The sequence below is a fragment of the Thunnus thynnus genome, chromosome 19 (genome assembly GCF_963924715.1).
Source record: "Thunnus thynnus chromosome 19, fThuThy2.1, whole genome shotgun sequence".
Classification (NCBI taxonomy): Eukaryota; Metazoa; Chordata; class Actinopteri; order Scombriformes; family Scombridae; genus Thunnus; species Thunnus thynnus.
The window spans coordinates 22763119-22785774 of NC_089535.1; the positions used below are offsets into that span (position 1 = coordinate 22763119).

At 41.4% G+C, this 22656-nt stretch overlaps 1 protein-coding gene across 4 annotated transcripts in view; it reads left to right on the forward strand.

The window, feature by feature from the left end:
- The window catches only part of rxraa (retinoid X receptor, alpha a), a 109517-nt gene that overhangs the window by 19852 nt on the left and 67009 nt on the right, over positions 1–22656 (forward strand). For all 4 annotated transcript variants that reach the window (XM_067574336.1, XM_067574335.1, XM_067574337.1 and 1 more), the window contains exon 2: positions 8098–8211. In XM_067574336.1, the coding sequence (XP_067430437.1) occupies positions 8098–8211 (114 nt within the window). The remainder of the gene's footprint in view (positions 1–8097; positions 8212–22656) is intronic.

A 22656-nucleotide genomic window follows, 5' to 3' on the forward strand; every position in this document is an offset into this window, starting at 1 on the left:
GTCATTTGGTTTTGGGCATTTTTCATGATTTTCTGATTGAATATGCTGTCTATCATGCATATGCTGTATAATATTGCCAGTCATTTCAGAAGTACAGGTAAAAGCTCTGCATTTCTTCCATAAGAGTAAATAAAGCCTAATAAATAATAACACAAGACTCGGAGTGAGTCGAGTGAGTCAGAAATGAGGTGTTTGTGCATGTGCCACACCACTTGAGTGGGACAATGGGTGCACCAGGCAATAAGTCAGCAAAGGCAAAATGAGGAAATGATAATGCGAGTCCTGATTTAAGCATGCTTCAACCTTGATGGGTGAATCTGGGTCAGAGTTATAGAACATATTGTTCTGAAGAGAACAACAGAGTACGTGGGTGGCAGCAGAAGTCCTTCCTTGTGTTTTGTCCTTGGGTGGTACATGTTTACATCCTCAGTACGTGGATTTAAGATGTACTAGGCTAAGGCTGCAGGAGGAGGTTAATGGGAGACTCTGCGCTCCTGTAGAGATGGGAACGTGGGCGTGTGGAGACAATTTAGCAGGCTAACAGGAAGCGTGCTCCGGGACCTTCCAGCTGGACTCAGGCAGGCAATGAGTGGGGTACAGGTCGCAAAGCTGTGCCACACCTCGCTTTCTGCCTGGGAACACCTCTGCACCGCTATGAGGCATAAAATTTCCCCCCACAGAATATTCATCTCCATACTGTGAAGCCATGCTTTATTTTAACTAGTTGCTGGAGGTAATTCTCTTTGATCACTCCAAAACGTCAGCTATGATCAAGGAAAATTGAGGCCATGAACTAAGGCCAGAACCGTATCCAATTGCAGCCATTAATCAAGGCTAAAAATAGCAGTTTTGACGCTGGATTGAAGCAGTGCAGACCAGGGTGAATCCTACAAAATATTGGCTGAATATCCACCCGCGATCCATTAGAGGAAGCACATGAAACAAAGTTTTGTCTCTTCCTTTCTGGTGGTGATATTTCACAGCTGAGAAAGGGCCAGTGTGCGCTGTGCCAAGGGCTGTTGGGGTGGGCAGATACTCCGTCATGTGAACGGTTACTGTAAAGATCAGCAGAGGGATAGTAGATTTTTATATGCTTCCTTGTGTCTGTTCCCGGGTGAAAGGAGCCTCTTATACCCTCGCAGCTTTTTCTGAGTCCAATCACACAAATTTGATTAGAGTTGTTTGCCCAAGGAGCTGCTCTCGCTGCTGGGCTGCAGTGAGGCCCTTGTTCCCCTATTTGCCCCGGAGAAAGGTTCTGACTTGCACAAGCAGTCTTTGAACTGGCCCCTTCTTTTCTTCCCCTCTAACCTCATTTACCACACTCTTCTAGTTTCTCTTCCTCCGTCATGCCCCCACCCCACCTACCCCACGTCTGTCTGTGTTGCTCACCAATGGTCTGCCTTTGGCTTCACCACGTCACAGCAAGTGAGACAAATGACTGTTATAAATTATCAGGAACTGCTGCTTTGGTGTCATCTAAGCTTAACCCCAGTGCTGTGTAATGTTTTATACAATACTTCGAGCGAGGGGCTTTCTATCCAAGGAGGCAGTACATCTCTGTGGGAAAGGTGAACCTGAGAGACTGGGTGAAATGGAGCCACTGCCAAAGTACATCCATCTATCATTCAGTGTTAAATAGTCCGAGAATACTTTTGTCATAACTCTAACTTCCAGCAGTTATGTACAGTATGCAGGTGTACTGTATGTCTGGAAACAGTTAAGTATGGTTTTGGCATTACTGTGTGTGCAGGGAAAAAAGTCAAACCAAGATTAAAAACTTCTTTGCCAACCAATCCAGCGGCTTGTGGAGGTGGTGGGGTTTGTTATTCACACCAGAAATTGTAACAGAATTGAAAGTAGGCCTGTGGGTGGAGCTTTGTCAGTGGCAGATTTAACCACAACCACAACCATATTTTCAACTAGTTGTCTCCGGACATGTGCTCCCTTCACAAAGTGTCAGAATTATAATTCTGACACTGGCTTTGCAAGAGTAGTCATAACCCTGTGTCAACAAGGACAGTGAAGCAGCAGCACTATGTAATAATGACCGTTGATATCTGTCTGTCTGCAGTATATATCCATATATTTTGGCTTTTCTTTACTGTGAAGCATACAAGTCAAGGTTTTGTAGCTCTGCAAATGACAAAATAGATTCGAGGTGATTTTTTTGTCTCTGTTGCCATTTAACATAAAATCATTCAGGGATCACACTGTAATTTTTGGTTTGCCATCTATTGATTAAATGAAAGATTATTCTATCAGCCTAACTTACATGTGTGCAAAAACACCTTTGAAAACTGCATGTAGTAAAGGCCCATGCTTTGTAGATAGACATGTGCTGCTCAATAATAACAGTCCTAAAGCTACGGTGTAACAAAGGTCATCTTTGTCAGTTCTACCTTTTCTGCAGATGCCTTGCAGCTTCAAATGCCACACCAGGGCAACTGCCACTTTCATTGTCCTGAGACTGTGTGAAAGTGTAGACTCAATTTCAGACAAAGTAGGAAGGCATGTTTTTTTTTTTTCTTTGAAAGAGCCATTACTGAAAGGTGCTCTTGTTCATTTCAAAAGCGCCTCAGTTTTCTCGCAAAACACAGTCGCTTAATAAGTCATTCAATAAAGCTGTCCAGTTAACTTTTTATTGCCAGTGCAAACCTCAGCGGCAGTTGGTTTTGTGACTCACAACTCCAGAAACAAATACAGATTGCAGATTTTAGTCACTTTTGTTTTCCAGTTAAGGGAGGAACATTCATAACATCAACCTTCTCTGTTAGATTTTGAGTCATTTTGGTAAAGGAAGTTTTGCCGCAAGTTTGTTGTTTGTTGTGGCTGAACGTGAGAATTATGTCTTCCAGCCAAGGTCTTCATGGGTATCTGTTTCGGCAGATTTTGTCTAACCTTCCATTAGGGCCCAAAGAAGCCCTAAGGTGACTGATGTTGCCCTAATTCATCCAGGGCAGAGCAAATGATGTCTCTGAAGAATCTTAAGCCATAGTGAAATGCATTTTAGTACTCAGTTTCTATACATACAAGCCACATGTACCTTGATGCGAGTGGTATCCTGTTTTAGGTTTGACACAATATACCAAATAAAATATGCAGTGTACTCTTATTCTTTTAAAAGGTAAAGCCCTTGTCCACCTGAAGGGTCACCTAATGTTCTGGGACCCATTTCACCAGACCTGCTTCCACTGACCTGTCCTGTGTTTGGTTCGGCTGCTCAGGGACCCTCAAGATCTCAGTAATTGGGTTTGACTTGAGATGGAATTTCAACCCACAGAAGTGTTTCTGGAACTGTAGGAAGAGCTGAATTCAATCCAGATAGGCAGAGAAACATGAAGGAACAACAAAATGACTAACAAGTGTGTAATGTATGCCAAACCTATTTTTAACAAGTATTCAGCATCTAGGTATTGCCTCTAGTAATCTCTATGAGGTCTGCTTCGTTGTCATGATAGATCTGCTCAGGCTTTGCTCTGGTTGAGATAAATAAGTGCTTAGAGGCATGTTTAAATGTGGCTTTTTCCTTCAAAAATGGATATCATCTAGGGGGAGGGAAGACAGTTTGCTGATGGAGCAGATATGTTCAGGAGCAGGTTGGATGCTTTCCATGCTGATGATCGGGATCAGAGAGGGATGCAGCGCTCAGATCAGAAGTGTTTGATTATCAGCTGATGGGTCCTGAAGTGTCTTTTAGCTCTCCACAGAGAGCTAGCTGAACTAAAGGAAAGGTAGAGAGGATTCAGTACAGTTCTGTGTTAATTGTTGGCGTAATGAGATGGTGCTGCATGGGATTAGCTCTTGAGGGAAAAGCGAAGATCTTAGGATCATTAAGTGTCGTGCTTGATGCTTTTCATTAATAGGAAAACAGCATAAAACACTACCACAGAATGTGTTAAACGCACAGTCATAAAAAGCATTGATATAGTGCTGATTAGGCAACTTGCAATTAAAGGTCTTTTGACATGTCTTACGGCATGTTGAGGAAAAACAGAAAATCCGATAAAATGGATATATTGGGGATATGTGGGCCAACACTTGATGAACAGACTGGAGTGTTTAGGAGTGTTATAGAGGACAGGTAAGTGGAGGGAAGGCAATGTAGAACTTTGTCTCTCTTAGGTTTTCTATTTGTCACGTGGAGCTTTCAGACCTGCTGTGAATGCCGCTGAAGGTAAATGGCATTCATGGTGGTAACTGTGGCGATTGATGGCTCTTCTGCTGGGCCATCCTTCCGCACTCTACCAGGACCTTTTTCCCTGGAGTCCCATGTGGGAAAGGCTTTTTTTTTATTGCACCTGGGAGATGCATTAAGGGCCCAATGAACTTTGACCTTGGGCTTGATCACCCTGGCAACACGGGACATGAACAATCGTTAAGCTTTAAGAGAACTCGGCTGCAATCCCTTAAACTCTCATAAATGCTTCAATGTATTTCATTCAAAAGACCTAAGTTTGTGTGATCTTGTAAAGTCTGGAAGCACTTTCACTGATGTATCTGTGATAAATGAGTATTGTCCGTTAAAAATGCGTCAGCGGTGCTCTTATCAGTGAGTTTTGTTATTGGGCAAATTTACACACCTTTGTTTCATTAGAACCTTGTCATTAAGTCTTTCTTTTATTAGCCTTATATCAATAACGGCCCTTCTTTCATTAGCGGAACATCTCAAAGGCTTGCCTTCATTAGCACAAGGTTTTAAAAGCTGGATGCGGTTTCATTAGCAGCCTATCTTTAATGAGGAAACCCCCAGCGTGTTTACATTGCTCTGATCCCCCATGATTGCCGGTAAGGATAATGCTGATTGGCTGTTAGTTGGGGGGATGTTTGAGCTTGTCCCCCGAAGATTGGATCATGCAGTTATTAAAGCCAATGAGATCCTCTCTGCTTAGAAGTGAAGAGCAAAAAAAAAAAAAGGAAAAGATCAAACATTTCTGTAATCAAGGTCCTGCTACTTATATGAGCCAAGACATAATGACTCAGTGTGATAGAGAAGATTTAATGATGAGACGTGTACCAACATTACCACTCATGACAGCAGATACTGAACCTGCACATACACGTCCAAGCTACTGCCGCTCTTTCATCATTTACTTCAAGGCTTGAAAAGTAATGCTCTTTACTGAAAATGATTTATGATGCCAATAGGAAGAAGACATGTACATGCTTCTCAAATCCATCATTTTAAAACATTTTTACAGCTTTCAAGTAAATCAAAGTTTTTTTTCTTTTTAGGTTTTTTTCTTATGATTGGATAGTTTGAAAAAGGTTTTTAAACTGGAGATGTTATGAAAAATGTAAAAAGTTTTATGTTAGTTCCAGATCTGTAGATGAAGTTTGGCTTTTTGAGATGCTGAGATCATGCTGAAGGATCAAACTAATTTGTTCCATTTTCTAGCTCATGTTCAAGTTTTAGGTGAAATTCCAGGTATTTGAACCCCATACTTCAGCATTACTTTGTCCCGTGGGAACATTATTCCAGTGGATGGCTTGCAGCGTTGGGCTCTTTTTTTAGGGGGGCTGCTGTCTGTTTAGTTTACTTCTGATTTTGGAAAAGTCCAACTTGACTGGGAGCCTGACTAATATGTTAATGCCTTAATGTTCAGTGACATTGCTCAGAGATCTATACCATGTGTCACTGTTTGCCCTTCAACCCCTTTGTATAACCAGGAATGTGCTGTGTTCCTGGAGAATTGATTCATCTGCCAAAGATGGGGAAAATATGTCTGATTGTAGTAGATGGTGCAGGCCTTGCATTAAAGTTTTACAAGATTTTTTTTTTCTCCTCTTGCATGCACAGTGCTGACACAATTCCCTCTGCATTTACTCGGGTAGGAGGAATACTTTGGTAGAAAATAGTTCTTAACCTCAACTTTTCTGAATGAGGTTTGTGGAAGTTTGATGAGTTTTTGTATTCAAATGTTTTGGGTGCTTTAGGATACCAACGTAAATACCAGTACAGAACCCTGAAATACTCTGGTGTGCAGATGATAAAAGAATGGAATGTGGTGGATTTTACTTTGTCTCAAAAGCTTTAAAAAAAAAGGGCGAGATGGACTATTTAATTAGTCATTCTCTTGTAGTTTATGATTACATATGTATGCTTTATCAGTAATTCATGACCTTTGTTGTAGACCTGAAGGTCATTGATGTCTTTTAAATCCAAATTAAATCATCTTGAAATTATCCTAATGAATGGCACCCAAGCTTGAAGGAAAAATGTGATTGATTGTATTTTGGGGTGATCAGTAATTTACCATTTATTCTGGACTTAATCACACACATAGAGTTGACTCAAGTCCAATCTACTCTAAAGCTATTATTCTGTTGAATCACTAACATAAATTGTCATTACATCTTATTAATGCCTTGCCAGCATTCCTGTACTCTTAATGATACCCATAAAACTGTGTTTTTGAGTCACTGCTATTGTTTTGAGTCAATGCTTTCCAACATTTGATTACATCAATAGCATTATTGTGCTGAGCAAACAATAAGATAAAGAGTATGAAGAGAAACATGTTTACTCTCAGTTTAATGAGACAGTCAAAATGCTACCCCATTGTCTGTTTTATTTAATTCATTATCTTTATGATGATCTCAGTCTGTCTGTCTGTTTGCTCTTGCTGGTCCAGACTTGCTTTGCCTTGGCGGTCCCTGATTCATCCATAATACTAATCAAAGCTTTGAAGATTGCATCGGACATGAACCCCCTCCCCACCCAAACCACCCCCCCCATACACACACACACATCCACATTACTGCATACACACATGCACCTGGCACACAATCATACTTGCACACCCTTATAAGGAGAAAGTATCAGCATCCCAGACAGCTTATCATGGGGAACTAATTCAATATCCCTTTGCCTGTTTTAAATGTCATTCTCTGAGCTCATCTGGAGTGACATGTTTTTCATGGTGGAAATAAAGGCTTGCACAGGGCTCAGAGCACAGTGACGGGGGCTCCTCCGCCTGCTGCTCTTGATGTTTGCTGGAAATTTAAAGGTCCTCATGAGGAATGAATAAAGTTTGGATTTGCAGAGATCTGCCGATGCCAATGAGATCCGCATGAGCTACCCAGTCGATAAAGACAGAGTGAATCCTCGGCTGACAGAGAAAAGTTAAGAGCAGCACACAGAAGTTTTCACTTTGGCTGGAGGCTACAGTGTCAATCATAAAGTGAAATGCCACTCAGATGCCACCTTAAGGCTATTCAAGGGGTAATCAAGAATTCTGAAAGGTCATTAGTGTTACGGTTAGTGCTAGGGGTGAGAGTTTGGCACGTTTATGCAAAGTATCAATTGATTTGTTGCGCATTTGGTTCCAATGTCCTGGTGTATTTTTCCTGATTTTTTACATTCTCCACCAATTTCGAATAATTTAATTCAAGAAATTTAATTCAACAAATATTTTTGGCAAAGTAGGTTTATTTGTGGCTCTTCCTCTTTTCTGGATAATGTCAGTGACTAGTGAATGCTGGTATGAAAGGGGGTAAAGCCTCCTCAGTTGCCTCATTGTGCAGGATAATGACTTCCCTATTGAAAATGACCCCCATGACCCCGGAGACAGACAGTAAGACGGCTTCGTCCAGCCCCTCGAGGCACCTCGGCCTAATCTGGCATTTTGCCCACACAGATCTGCTAACCACAGTCCAGTGAGCGACCGTTTTTTGCCTTCCTCCAGGCCAGACTTACGGAGCATTCTGTGGGCTCAGTCCACCTCTGGAGCCTTTGCTCTAGGTACAGCCACACAGATGTCAGGGGCAGTGAGATGATGTTTTGCCACGGGTGAGGAGGTTAGAGTGAGGGCCAGTTGGCCACAGAGCTGTAAATGTGAGAGGTTGGCTGGGTCTGATGGTGCCACAGTGCTAGCAGCAATATATATATATATGTATTTTAAACCTGTTCCCTCTTCACCTCATGAGCATTAAACAAAGATCCCCTACAGGCAAATACTCAATTTTGGCATTTGCCTTTTTCAGTTGGAGTCAGCCTTTGTTCATCATCTACTGCCTAGAAGCCATTTTCTCTCCGTTCTTCTGCATCCTCTTCCTCTTCTCTCTGTGTCTTATTTCTCTTCATCTCTTTCATTACAGGGTTCTTGAAGCCCCAGTGCTCGTTGGCTCCTCCCATGCAGCGAGGCCGCTCAGTGGAGGCTTGTTCCTGCTTCAGTGGCATGTGTCCCCTCCATCAGCGTCGCCTATCCTCAGGTAAAACTCAATGTCTTAACAAAGCTGTTGCTGCTTAGTTACTTGTTGGTTCTTGAGTAAAATGTAGGGAAATACATTTTATCTCAGTGAACTACCAGGTAAGAAATCCTTTTGGGGTTAATTTGTAGTCTTATCCAAGCAGCGGGTGGACACATTCAAGAATGGATCATCAGTTGCAGGTCAACAACAGCACTTTTTTTTTTTTTTTTTGAAAAATTAGTCATGAGAAGCCTGTTATTTATAAAGTGCACCTCATGATCCGATGCACCTAATGAGACTCCATCCAAAATAGCATCTTATCTAATGTAATTTAATCTGTTTGTATGACATCAAAGGCAGATCAAAATGATATTATTCAGGGACCAGTATTTGGTTATATGATTACTTTGTATGATTATATGAAGTTCTATTGAGATAAATCATTATTTCTTTCCAATTTTGTAGCAAAAGGAACATTATTCTTAAAGAAACAGACCTTTTCTAAACACACAGAAAGGCTTTTTTGATGATCTGTTGCTTGTTTCTGCTGCACACACACGCACACAGCACCGCCTCAGGTTAGAGGTGTGGCTGGGGGCCTTTTTTTGAGGCAGCGTTCAGTCTGGTTTTTATGATTAATGGTGTCTTTGCATGTGGAGCCCCTGTGATGGACAAGTTAACAGAGGTGCTCTGAGATCAGATCCTTCCTCCAAACACCTCACTCTCCCCCCCCTCATAGGAAAGCAGGATCTGACATCAGTGGATATTCTGAACTGAACTGTCTGGTATGTGACTAATGAATAGGGGACAGAGCTGTGCAGAACATGTGGTTAATGCTGATACATTTATCACTCCATCCCCAAGGCTCACTCCTTCTGCAGTGTCAGTGCTGTGACTAGCTGAGCCGCCTGTCATGTGAGGAGGGCATGACTTGTATGGCAAGACAAATTCACATAAGTATATAAACAGCTCCATGAGAGCAGCTGTTTAATTTTAAAGTTAGATACTTTAGAATTTCTTATCCAAAAGCTGAAAACTTTGTCGTGTTTTCGGGTTTTCTTCGATTGAATTTGATAAAATATTAAAGTCTTCCAGTAGATGAAAGAAGTATGATCAGGCTTATTCTAATGTTTTGTGGTAGTTCTGAAAAGATGTCTTTGAGCAAAGCTTTACATAGGATAACTGCCCATTCCCAAACATTTTCTAATTGAAATTGAGTGTTTGTCCTCTTTGTCTTGTTATAAATGAGCCCAGAGTTCAGTCTCTTTGATCTTTTTTGTGCAGCTCTATGAATTAATCACACTCCTTCCCTGTTTACTTGATTTAATTCATTTATACACTACTTGAAGTGCTCTTAGCTGTATTAGTGGAATTTGCTCAGTGAAGTGGTTCATTGGATTTAAAAAGGTACACGTAAATATTAGTAAGTGTTCGGTTAAATCCGTCTTCAAGTGGTCAAAACATTTTACAACTCTATTTTCCAAACCAAGACAAATTAGTTAAAACTGCTCATGCTCAAATGTTTAAGGAAAGGAATGAAAGAAAAAGGAAAATTCTTTTTTTCCAGTAAATATTTATTGTTCCAACCAAAAAAAGAATTCAAGGCTCTTTATCGTAAGTTCCTGATGACAGCAAAAATTACTCAGATCTGAGGCATCCAAAATGACAAAATGTGATCAACTTATAGTTGAATCAGTATTTGATAACAAAAGAATCTGTGTTTCTTTCTTTCAAGTCTGTATCAAAACTGCCTTGGGGTTTTCCATAATTGAAATCATCCAATTATATCTGCAAATAGACAGTTTAAAAAAAAGAAGATACAATCAAATTTACCAATATGATTACACTGATCAAATCCATTACTGCACACAGTTCCTTGTCTTTTCATATCTTTTTATTATTGTGAGTCACAGACCAGCCCTATAATCATGGTTGTCTGAGAGTGAGTGAGTGATTGCCTAAACGAGTGATGAAGTTTCACCATTGGTCGGCCGGCCAAGTATTGGAGTTTCCCCATTGGCTGTTGCTCTTTCAAAATGACTTCATTTTATTTCTCTGACATTTTCACATGATAAATGATGAACAACAGCAATAAAACATAAGTCTTGCAGTTAAAACATGCAACTCATATACCTGTTAGATCAGTTTAGTGTGGGGCGGTTGCTTTGACTGTGCGCTTGATTTGACTGTAACCGCGGTGACTGAGATAAGCCTCCTGAATTTGCACCCAAAACTGCTGTCAAAACTTTCATTTCCAATTTCCACCGCAGCCTCCATGATCATCGAGCGCGAAAGAGGCAGAAAAACACTCTGCAGAGTGAAAAACAAGAGACATCCACAGAGTGAAACAGATGAAAGAGGGGAGTTAACAGATAATTAGAATAGTTATAATTAGAATTAAAATAAGTTCTCTTTCAAAATCACATCACAACCATCACAAGATATGAGTGGAAAGTATTGTTCTTGCAACTGCATTTCTAACCTTTTTTTTTATTTATTTTCGACTCAAACATAACTTAACCATGTCATGTGATATGCTTCTTCAGCACAATTTAACAACAAATATTACTGGGACCACTACAGAAAATTGGAGATTAACATTTAATATCCAGGAAATCACATTATAGACACTACCACTGGCTATCCCTGTAACAAACTGGCCACAATTTCACACATTAACCATATACAGTCCAGCCATATACTAGATTTTGACCTAGGCTTGTTGGTAACATGGCCTGGTTTTTACATGGACCCTTCTGTAACAGCAAAGTGACAAGTTCAGAGCAGGACACTGAACCTGAACCTGCAGCAGGGACATAACTCCCATCTGGCCCAGTGGTCTGACATCTTGTGGGAAACAACATGTATGTTTGTCTAAAATTGTCAAGGAAATTGATTATTCTTACTGTATTTTTAGTTCCTCTTGAAAGCAAGTAGACTATATAAAACCAAATACTGAATTTTATTTTTAAAATTGTCTCTGTGGAGGCAAGATAAGAGCCCACTACCCTCTCTTTCACAGGTAAATACTTTTTCATGGACAAGTTTCAGCATGATCGGTGAGGTGCACAGTTTTTCCACCAACCTCACCCCCCTGTTTGTGTATTTTACAGAGCTATCTTGATTGATTGCAACATTTTTTGCTGTCACATCCTGCAGTAAGGTTGGATGTGTTTCCTGAACAATTAGGGGAGCATCTGGATTAGAAGTGTACTCTTGCTTAAGTAATGGCAAAGGTTTTACTCCTTTGTGTTGTGGCTATTTTAAGACCCATTGCGCACAGGGATACGAGTCACATTAGTTTATTTTGTCTACCTCAAACTCAGGGGCAAGTGAAGAGAAGGAGGAGGAGTGAAAGTGTTGAAAAAGTTGGGTTGTACTCTCTGTTCTTGTAGCTGTTTCACTACAGGAGATGTTAAAAAAAAATTCAGTCGTGTGTAAAATGCTCACTGAGCAGCCAAGAGCAGAACTCACTTCTAAAGAAACTGAAGTAACTGTTAAGCCATAGCAGCAAAGGGTGGACAGCCGCTCTGGAGTCACAAGTTTATAGACCCTGTAATAATCTTGGGTCTAATTATGGAACGTGTTACTATAAATCCTCCAGTGTCCCTAGATCGAGTGATTGTCCTCCAATCTTAATGTTCCAGCCGCCCGAGTACGGCCACAATGACAAGCTGCTTCAGGAGGCGTGTAGCGGTGACCAAGCAGGAGGTTTCTGGGAAGGCTTGCAAGCCTCACCCGGGGAGCTGTATTCAGCAGCGATCTGCTGAACTCCAGGCTGCACACTGATGTGGCCAGGCTCTGGTTTCAGCGGTTTTACATTGTTCGGCCTTTTCAAAAACAAACTTTTACTGGAAAGGGACCGTGAGAAACGTAGTGTTAGGGACCTTGCTTTTCCGTAGGATCATTTCAAAAAAGCAATCATTTAGTGTTTTTTTTTATGAGAATAAGGAGTCATGATGGGAAAAAAAGCCTTTTTTCTTTTTTGGAATTGTGGTGTATGAGGTGAGAGAGAGGGAAAGCGTAAAAGAGAGACGGCATTGAAAACAGGGCTTTTTGAAAGGCCCTCACAATGCAGGCCTTGTGCTGTGATTTGGTCTGTCCTCACCGAGCTGAGCAGAGGAATGGAAAAGATTATCCGCAAGAATGTCTGGGGTGCCCTCAAACGGAGCGGGCCGCGTGACTGGCCAATGGGAGCGAGGCCTGCAGAGCGGCGGGCTAATTTTTTCCTGATGAACTCAGCCGCCTGCTCCACAATGCAGTCTGATTGCCAGGGCTGAACTCACATATGGTCCGTGTTTGGAGGGTCCAAATGACAGGACCAATTCTGCCTGGAGAGAAAAGGGGGTGGGGGTGTTGGACGTAGATGATTATTACTGGCTCCCCCTCTTTTTTATTTCATTAGCTTTGGATGTAGCTGACTAGTGAGCCGGAAACACACCAACGTGATCCGACTGTCCCGCCTTCAGTTTCTCACTACCTGCCCAGACTGACCTTCCAGGTGAACTGTTAGCTTTTGATTCATCATTCTTTATAGATACTGTTTTATTTAAATAAGTAGCAATTATGCCCAAAGCCAAGCCACATTACTGTTCACGGCAGTCTCACTTCATTACAGTGCCTCAGAATTATCTCACTGCCTCACAAATCCTGCCAATTAATTTGGAACCCATTTACTATTCAGAGTACTTGGAAAGAGGCTCCATTGCCCCTCCACCTAGAACCGAGCCAGAGTAAACTACAGGGAAATGCAAGTGACATAGCTCCAGCTCCGTGCAAGGAATGTGGTTGCATGTGAATGTGCGTGTGCGCGCTCATTGTTTTTCTGTGCAGTGCTTTTTAGCATCAGCCCGGCAGTAAAAAGCCATGTGGTGGGCCTCTGGAGAGAGGCAGCATGTGTTTGTAGACCTTGTGGTCACACAGCAGGGTTTGAGACCAGAGGTTGGGGTAGGGGGACGAAGGAGGCTAAAGAGAGGTTCTGGGGGAGGTTGGCGTGAAGTTAAAGTGGCTCCCGGCTCCTCATATTTCCCATCGTGGGGTCCTGCAGAGGTGAGGAGGGTCACCGAGAGGGAGCTTGTTAGCCTCAGCGTGCTCAGTGCTCCTTGCGCTCTAATTGGCTGGACGGAGTCAGTGCTCTCTCTGGCTGCTTCCTGCTAGGTCAGGAGCCAGAGGGGCTGGAGGACGCCAAGCTGCCGATTATGGACCCTGGCCCCCATTCATCAGCACACACACAACAAAGTTATTTTAATACACAAACTCCAACTATCATGACTCATCTCAAGCAACAACTCGGCTAATCTCTGTTTTTTTTTAATGGTAGGGGGTTTACTTGAGGCCAGAGGACTGGGGTTTGTCATAACTGGGATAAGAACTGCCAAACTGTTCAGTTAATTGGCTGTTTGGTTTTATATTTAATTCATCAGATACTGTGAGACATATTGGTTGTGGTTCCCAAGCCTCCTCATGCTGTTTTTTTAAATATATACTTTATATTTGTTGTAAAAATGAAATGGGGTGGAAAGCAGAAATCTAATCAAATAAAATAATATTATCAAGAGGAAATTTTAAACCCTGTCCTGGTCACTTATATGTAAACATGGGAACAATGATAGTGGGCTAAAATCCTGCCTCATTAATATCTCTATTCTGTTAAGTTCTCACAAGCGTTAATAAAAGTAATTATAATTTAATGTAATTAACATTTTGAAGCAATATGTTTATTTATTATCATTTATAGTAGCACCAGTGAGCTATTGCAAGACCACAAGTATAAAACTTCAACATGCTTTAATAGAATTTTTGTGCAACAGTGTCACATTGAAATGTTATCACATTATAAAATTGTTATGCCGAACATGTTAGTATTAACACTATTATAATATTCACTCTTTTTTTTTTAGCTGTGTGTTTTTTTTTTTTGGGCTGTACCAACTCCTGACAGAAATATCTGGATCTTAAACTGCTAAATGCAACACTATATTAGCTCGTCACTAACTGTCTGTCTGTTGAAAGAGGCTGGGCAGGTAGCATACAGCAGGTTTATCAGAGCTCTTTTTTTTTTTTTGCTGAAAACAGCTGCTTGCTGCAACTGGAAAAAAGGTTGAGTTGTGATTGATAAAAAATTCAAAACAAAACAGAGAGCTGAAAGATGCTAAAATGTTGAGTAGAGCTGAGGGGGAACTGCAGACTGGGGTTCTCTGTGGGTTTGTCACCACGACTGACACCTTTCACATTACATGTAGTAAATAAATCCATTGTTAATATGAAAAATTATTGATTAGAGCAACTTTAAGAAGGTAACTTTGGTTGACTTTAAACATAGATAGTGCATAAATGCTTATACTGCATGTATTTCTTGATTTGCCTAATAACAGGAGTTTTTACTGTGTTGTGATATTTTTCCAGTTGCTACTCTGCTAGTACTTTTATCCAACGGGGATTCACTGAATACCCACAATACCTGTCAGTCATGTCTGCCAATGGGCTTCCCCTAAGGGACATAGCCCCTGGTGGCCAGCTGCCACTGGAGCATCTAGGATGCATCTATAGTGGTGGAGGTCTCCGTGCTGGCACAGAGTGATGGCAGCCATCCACGGCGGGTCACTAGAAATCAGAGCGACTAAGCCTTTGATAACTCTCTGAGCCTTTAATCCCCCAGCAGCACCATCAGAGTGAAATGCTATCTCATTGTTACAGCTCAAATCCAGAGGAGGGCGAGGGGAGCAGGCAGTGAGGGACACTGGGGACAGACAGGAAGTGGTCATATCCCTGCCACCATGCAGTCATTGTCATCTCCACAGTGTAATTGAGGGTGGTAGAGTTGAGGGTTGAGAGTTGAACTTGAATTTTTAAGTGAGCTCATATTCTCGAAGGCTATCATTATAATTTTAATTTGAATCATGGTTGTGCAAAGGAAACAACATTTAAATTTAAATTATCAGGAGTACAGAATAATTTAATATCTAATGAACTTTCGAGCGGAATACAAATTTATCCATTGTTCATTTTCCCTTTAAAAATCAGAGAGGACTCTTTTCGTTATCCCAAGCAGAAAACACTGGCTTTTGTTTTTCAATTCATTTTCTGTCACATCGTTAGTTATATTTAGCTTGTCCATAATGTATTCTCTCAGAGGCAGTTTACGCAGAGGAGGAGAAATTTCTCTGTGCCACAGATTCCAGCTCTCCTCGGAGTTGATCCTGACCCCTTGAGTGAGGTTTACAGTACAGTGTGTGAGGCTCGCATCTGGGGAGAAAAAAAAAAAAAAAAAAAAAGAGAGAAAAAGAAACCCTGCATTTTTTATTCACATCAATTAAACATAAATAAGCAAATTCTCATTCTTCAGGCCCCATGTTGCCTAACACAGAACAGTATGTTAATCACAGTGAAGCACATTGGGTAGGCCGCTGAAATATGAGGGCAAATTAATGAATGACATGAATATAAATGAAAATGTACATCTTAACCCAGATATCTCAGTCTGGATTCTTTCTCTGTTATGGCCAGCTGATAGAAACATCAGAATCAGAGGGTGCAGTGTCACTCCAGCCTTCCCGACTGCTTAAGACTGATCCTAAGTGCCATGTTTATATCAGTGAGGCTGATTAAGTGTTGAGGGGCACTGGCCTCCTCTAACCACAGATAAACAGTGGAGGGTCGGGATATGAAAGAATCGCATGCATGTCACATTTGCAAAAGAACAGTTAGGCTGACTCATGACACACTGCTCTCTACTGTGCAAACAAACAGTGGGGAATGTGTTCTTTATAACCCTAACCCTAACCCTAAACCACAGGCAGGGATAAAGCAAAAGAATACAAAGAAGGAGAAAAAAATATTTACTCTAAATAAAAAAAAATAAAAAAACTGCCATATGGGAGTGGGAAGTAAGATGTGATTTTAGAAATGTCGTCAGCTCCAGTGCTTCTTTTCACTGATGGGGAATCCAAGAAGTTTGCGTTGAACATCTGGATCAGCTAACAGCAGCAGGGCCGCATATTTGGACAAGCCCAGACCAAAGGAAGAGGCCAATTTCTGTGATTTATTTATTAAGTCTTATTTTCTCTCGGAGCCATGCGTTTCCTGGTTGTTATGCTTTGCTTGCAACATCCGACGCTGCTTTGGTAACTGTGATGAACAACAACACAAGAATTCGGGAACATTTTTCTTGGCATTAGAAACTTGTAATGAAGCAGTTTGGACATTGGGTCATGATGTTTGATTACGTGGCATTAGAGTGTTATCTCCCTCTAAACCGTAATTAGATCAACCATTATGTCCCAACACACTGTTACATGTCCATCTCAGTCTATTTCTTGTTTGTTCATTGGACTGTGTGTTAAGTAGGTGGTTTGGGAGCTCAGGTGTCCTTTTAGGGCAGACTGGGGGCTTGTTGCTGTCAGCGGCAGTTCTGACTGTTCCTCCTCTCACCATGACTGTTCCTCCTCTCACCATGACTGTTCCTCCTCTCACCATGACTGTTCATCCTCTCACCATGGTCAGTTGCCTCTGTCCTCGTCGATGGGAATTTGAAGGGCAACGGTGGCTACAGATTAGGGGTGTGCCAGGTTGTATCATTCAGGATAATACCAGTGTAATTTTTAAAATTGAATTAAAAAATAACAATTAATAATAACAGTAATTTATTAATGTAACAAGCTGTCTGATTTCCATTTGGATCGAAGAGTTTTGACTTTGCCCACATGCCAAGGTCTTTGCAAACTTCTTCTTCTTTTAATTTCCAGCAGACTAGGCATGGGAAGTGCATTGTTGCCTCCCACCGGTTAAAAACAATAACACATTTGGAAATGGAAATGATGTGTGTGTTTATTTGCATATAAATACAAAAAGAAATAAAAATAAAGCAAGGAAGTGAGATCCAATCACAAGTGGTCACTTAAGATGTATGTGGAGACGCATTGTAATGCCAAGTGTGAACAGGGCCAAACTTATTTCACCACCCCAAGCAGAAGCACCAGGTTGAGTACAAGGAGAGCCAAAAACCCTGCAAGGAGTATTTAGTCATATTGTCAAGAATATCATTATCGCAGAAATACCCTGAATTATCGTTTATTATTTTAGGGCCATATTGCCCACCCCTACTACAGATTATCAGACTCTGTGTGTCCCACCGCCCCTAGAGGAGGAGAAGCAGGGAAGAGAAAAAGCCAGACAATCAGCGATGCTGGGGCAGAGAGAGAGAGAGAGGTGAGGAGTTGGCAGAGGAGAAAGGGGAGGGGTGGGAGGGAAGGACTGTCGGTATTTTGACGCTAAAGTGATTTGACACGCTTGGCATTATAGCCGGCTTGGCGGTGGGGGGAGGGAGAGGCAGCGCAACCGAGCGCTTGATCCGAATGTCACCGAAGCCGATCTCATGAAGTGGAAGGTCAGAAACGTAGCACCTGCCACCCTAGCTCGCACAAGCCCTGCCCCTGCGCTCCCGCAAAGGGCAAACCAGGAATCGAGGGGTGTAGGGTAGAGGACGAAGGGTCAAAAAGGTTGTCGTAAGATTTGTGTTTTTGAGCACGGGTGGGGGGGGGGAGGCAGGGTGGCAGAGCCCAGACCTCCCAATGTCACATGTCTCTGCTGCACAGCAACAGGCCCACCCGAGTGTGCTAATGCAGGCCAGTACATGCTGGGATGTGAGAGGCAGAAGTGGGGGAGAAGTGTTTGCAACTCCCACACGCTTTCTCCTTAGAGGGCTGCTTCTTGAGGTGCACAGTGGGAGAGAGGGGTAGTGGCTGTAATGCAGTGGCTAATGGAAATATCTTGTTGGGAATCTGCGTAGGTCTGAGAAGCTGGTGACCCTGGAGGAGCAGGTTGTGGCGAATCCAAAGCTTTTGCCTCTGTTTTACCAAACAAACAAGACAAAACAGACAATTGAGATGCAGGAAGTCTTAAAGTCTAAAAATGGAAGACTATAGTGGTAGTTTTCTTAAAGAGCAAAAGATTTCTTGAAGGATAATTAAAATTGGGTTAATTCAACTTCAGTCTTGTTTTCATTGTTTTGGTCATCATTTTTTATCAGATATGATTTCATTGTACCCCCAAAAGCAATTGCTAACATGACAGGGCGACATCCACACAGCAAAGTCCCAACAGGGCAAGAAACAAGACAATCATACAGGTTGTAAATAAGCCAACAGTGTAGCCAGGTTATCTAAACCACTTTATTTGGGGGTAAAACTGAATGTGAGCACACTCAAAATGTTGGTAATAATCCCTCATTACACAAGAAGTGCATGCACAAGTACAAGGACAAGCTCTGTAAACTAAATTGTGATGGATGTTTAGCATGGAAAGCTTTGGCTGCTATTTTTGCTGTTCATCTTCATTTTCTCTTTCAAATAAGTTTGGCTTACCCGGGAGTTTGTTAAGTACCTGATGGTCTGAATACTCGTGATTCCAGATCTTAACAATTAAGTTGGTGAATACAATGTCATTACTGCTGACAGGAATAATGGTGAAATCTTATAATAAACTGGAATGATTCTTTAACCCAGTCATACTCCATGCGCTCTGGGTGCAGAGAGACCCGGGGCATTGGCGCGGGAACTGTTGCAGAAAGTCGATCTTTAGTGTCTGCCCATGCAGGCGGCTCAGTCAATGGGACTGTGTGATGGAGTAGAGCCTTTGTGAAAGAGCGCACCAAACGCCACAGGGGCATCATGTCCGCAAGTCCATTACAGTCACTGACATTGAGCTAATTGACTTCCATGGTTGTGCAGCAATGGTGGCATGACTTTGAAATGAGGATGGGGAAAGAGAGAGAGTAATATCCAGAGAGAGAGAGGTGGAGACAGTGAGAGATTGCAGGGGAGCAGGGCAAAGTCAAAGTTGAAACTCTATGGCTCAGCATTTACATAGCTCTGGTTGTTATTTATCAGATGTTTTTGGCACGTGTGGTTCATTTAGCCAGAACTCTCTGATTCATACTGATAAGATTGTCCAGTTCACAAATCTTTAAGGTGACTATAGGGACAGCATGATGTAAAGTGAAAATATAATAACGAGTACCTTAAATACAAAAAGCCTAATAGAGCAGGACCAAGTACCATGTGCTTACAGATGTTTTAAAGTTTGTTTTATTTAGAATATTTCTGAGCTGAGTAGTTGATGGACAGAAAATCACCAATTTTGATAACTGATTAATCGTTATTATTAAGCAAAATTGCCAAATATTTGCTAGCTCAAGCTTCTCAAATGTGAGGATTTGCACATTTTCACAGTATCATTGTAAGTTTTAGGTTTTGGGCTGTTGGTCAGAAGACAAATTAAGCAATTTGAAGATTTTACCTTAAATATGTGGCATTTTTCTATTATTCTTATTTTCTGACATGTTATCAGGGCTCGAGAATAACTTCGTCCCAAAATGTGTTTGGGATGAATAGAGATCTTACCCGGGACAAAAGGGATTATATATATTTATATTTTTTTATTTATTTCAAACTATCGCTTAGCAAATAACAAACTGAGCCGAGCACTGACGACAACGGAACGTGTCCTTTCATGCTGTTGCTATAGTTACTATCACTTTCTGCCTACTCAGTGGGAGACCTCGCAACCTCGCAAATATGTTGCGCAGGTTAAACAAAAAGCGCTACCCTGGCTGTGTGTGAGTCATAAAAAATTACATTCTGATTAGTAGCGGATGGGTTGTAGGTGGTGAAATAATACATCATTAATGAGGAAAATATTACTTACATTCACTAAAATGTGAACATAGCAGAGATCAGAGCAGAGCTGCCGTCCGCTGCTGCAGTATACACGGTACATAAATATGAAACTGTATCGCAAAGGCACAGTTCACCATGGAAACGTTTACAATTACGGAAAGCAGCATCTATAATCGTTAAAAGCCGTTAAGGTAAATCGTTAAAGAAAACACTCATACATCAACAGGGGCAAATTAAGTAATTTAGGGGCACCAGGCAAACTCTGTCTTGCTTTACAAAGTAAAAAAACAACACTTTTAACGTTGCACGGTTTACATTCACTTTGGGATGATTCAAATTGTTTTTCGGGACAGTTCTGGGATGGTGATGAAAAAAGTTAGTCTGGAACTCTGTGTTTTATATGTCATAGGTGTGTTTTCCTCACTCACACTCTCACCTGACTTGCTCGCTTTCCCCCCTGAGGCTTCAGGAGGCTCACCCAGGAAGGAGTTAATCATTTACGTGACAGTTCTGCACTAAATATTATGAAACCATCCAGAGCACCTGGAACATTTAGGGTTCCCGCCCCCTCCCCTCCTGAAAATGACTTGTGTTTGGTGATGTAAAGACTTTATCGGGGTATAATTTTATAGAACATCGATGTCAAAGGCAAAACGAGCAGTAGCAGCTGCCTGTAACCCAAGCTCATAATGAGAATGTATTTGTGTTTATTTAACACCCTCCCTGCCATCTGTTCCATGTATTGTGATACACAGGCAGGGCACGTGTGTATGAGCCTGATGATTACACAACAGCCGGGCTAGTTTTGTGGTGGCAGCGTCTCACCAGACACTGATGTGCAGCCAATTCCATTATTCAGACTTTGCTCAGTGGCTGGGTGTGCGAATCGAAACAAGCAGACAGACAGTATCCTGTGTCAAATACACATGTATGAACGGAAACACATCAATGCTCCCTCGTATACATTGTTGATGCACGCACAGATGCACACACAGCACTAACAGAGACGTGATTAACATGTGAACTGAAGCATGCGTGGAGGACAGTGTCTGTTGACAACGTTATGCTTAATACAAGAAGAGATTGCTGTGTTTTTCTGCCCTCCATCTGTCTGCCAAAGGTTGAAGGGGTTAAAAGAGCAGTTAGGGCTTATGGGAAAACAAACAGGTCTATTATCACTGATGGTACCTTTGTGTTATGTGATAATTAAGCATTTGTTTATTTTGCCTCTCCCTACCTGTCCGCATAATCATTATTCGTGAACCCAGCATATTTAGTATGTGGGAGTGCAAAAATTAATGCCCATGCACAGCAGCACTGTAGGTTACATAATGATCCTAACCTGAAAAGTACCCTATTCTCTGAGCAGTGTGCTAAAAACATTATTTATAACACGGCTTTATAGCTCTTTTTTATCTGGCTGCATGAGTTATCACTTAAGATGTTGATACTATCTGCAGAAAAGAGATGAGAAGTTGACTTTGGCCCGCTTTAATGGCTGGGAAGATGTCTGATTGATCTTTTATCTCTCAGACTATTACCTAATGTGTAATTGCGTCGTCGGCGAGCATTTGTTTGTCAGCAGAATTCAAAACAGAGATATAGATTTTCATAAAATCTTACACAACCTGTGGCTGTCTTATGACATTTATGTTCATAACAAGGTATCTTGTATCTTCTTGTATGTCTTGCACCTCTGCCATTGCAAGTTTCAACATTATATAGTAGTTTCGTCAATAGCAAGACATGCCACGTTTTTTTCATCATCATTGAAGAAGTCGATATACAATAGCCTTAAGAAAAAGCTATGAGCAATGACAAATTTTAGTAAAAAAAAAAAAAAAACAAGCTAAAAACTCCTGACTCAAGTGACTCAACAGACTCATACTGTACTTACATTTTTTAATGACTGCAAACCTTAAAGGTTTCCACTCAGTCTTGTGGCCTTAATTCACATTTATGTCACTGGAGTTTTAGTCTCAAAGAGTTATTTTAGTACCAATAAAAGTCACAATACTTCAGAATGTCCTTTGCACATTAACCCTGGTAGATAAGTGCTTTTTTGAAAATGAAGAATTTTCATACATACCTTTTGTAGTAAACACAGAATGATGACAATTTTGCACAAAATGTTAGACTGGATGATAGGCTGGGTACTGAGCTCCAATGACCAGCTCCCAGTGTGATCTCTCCCATCTCAATCAGCCTGCAAGCAAAAAAAAAAACAAAAAACAAATGCTCATTATGCACATATCCAGCTCTATATTTTTATTCTGGGACTCCACTAGAGTAGCTTGGCATGATTCACAGTTCAGTACTTATTTATCTTATACTGGCTCTTTATGCAGCCCCTCAGTTCAGCCTCTGTCTCTTACAGGCAGTCTTAGCTCCTGTCTCTTTAAGGCCCCCCTCCTGATGAGCCCACTCTGTCCTGATTGGCCAACTTTCTAGAAGCCAGCAGAGGGGCAGCTGTATCAGAGTTGTGTCAAGTTACCACCGATGCAAACCCAACATTTCCTGCTTCACTGCTTCAAATTAAAAGCTTTTAAATTACCAAATAATGGGAGACTTTTATTGTGAAGAATTTACAGGAAATTAAACATGTTCCTCACCGAATTAGCAGAGCTTCGTTAGTGGCAACGAAACAAGTTATGGAGATATTTGGAGCTCTTTGTTCAGCAGATCAGTTAGAAATAATGCAGAGAGGAATAATACAAGCAAAAAATAGCCACAGTGATGATGATGTTGCAGACAACCAGCACACCTCCAGCAAGTAAACAACTTATTTTAC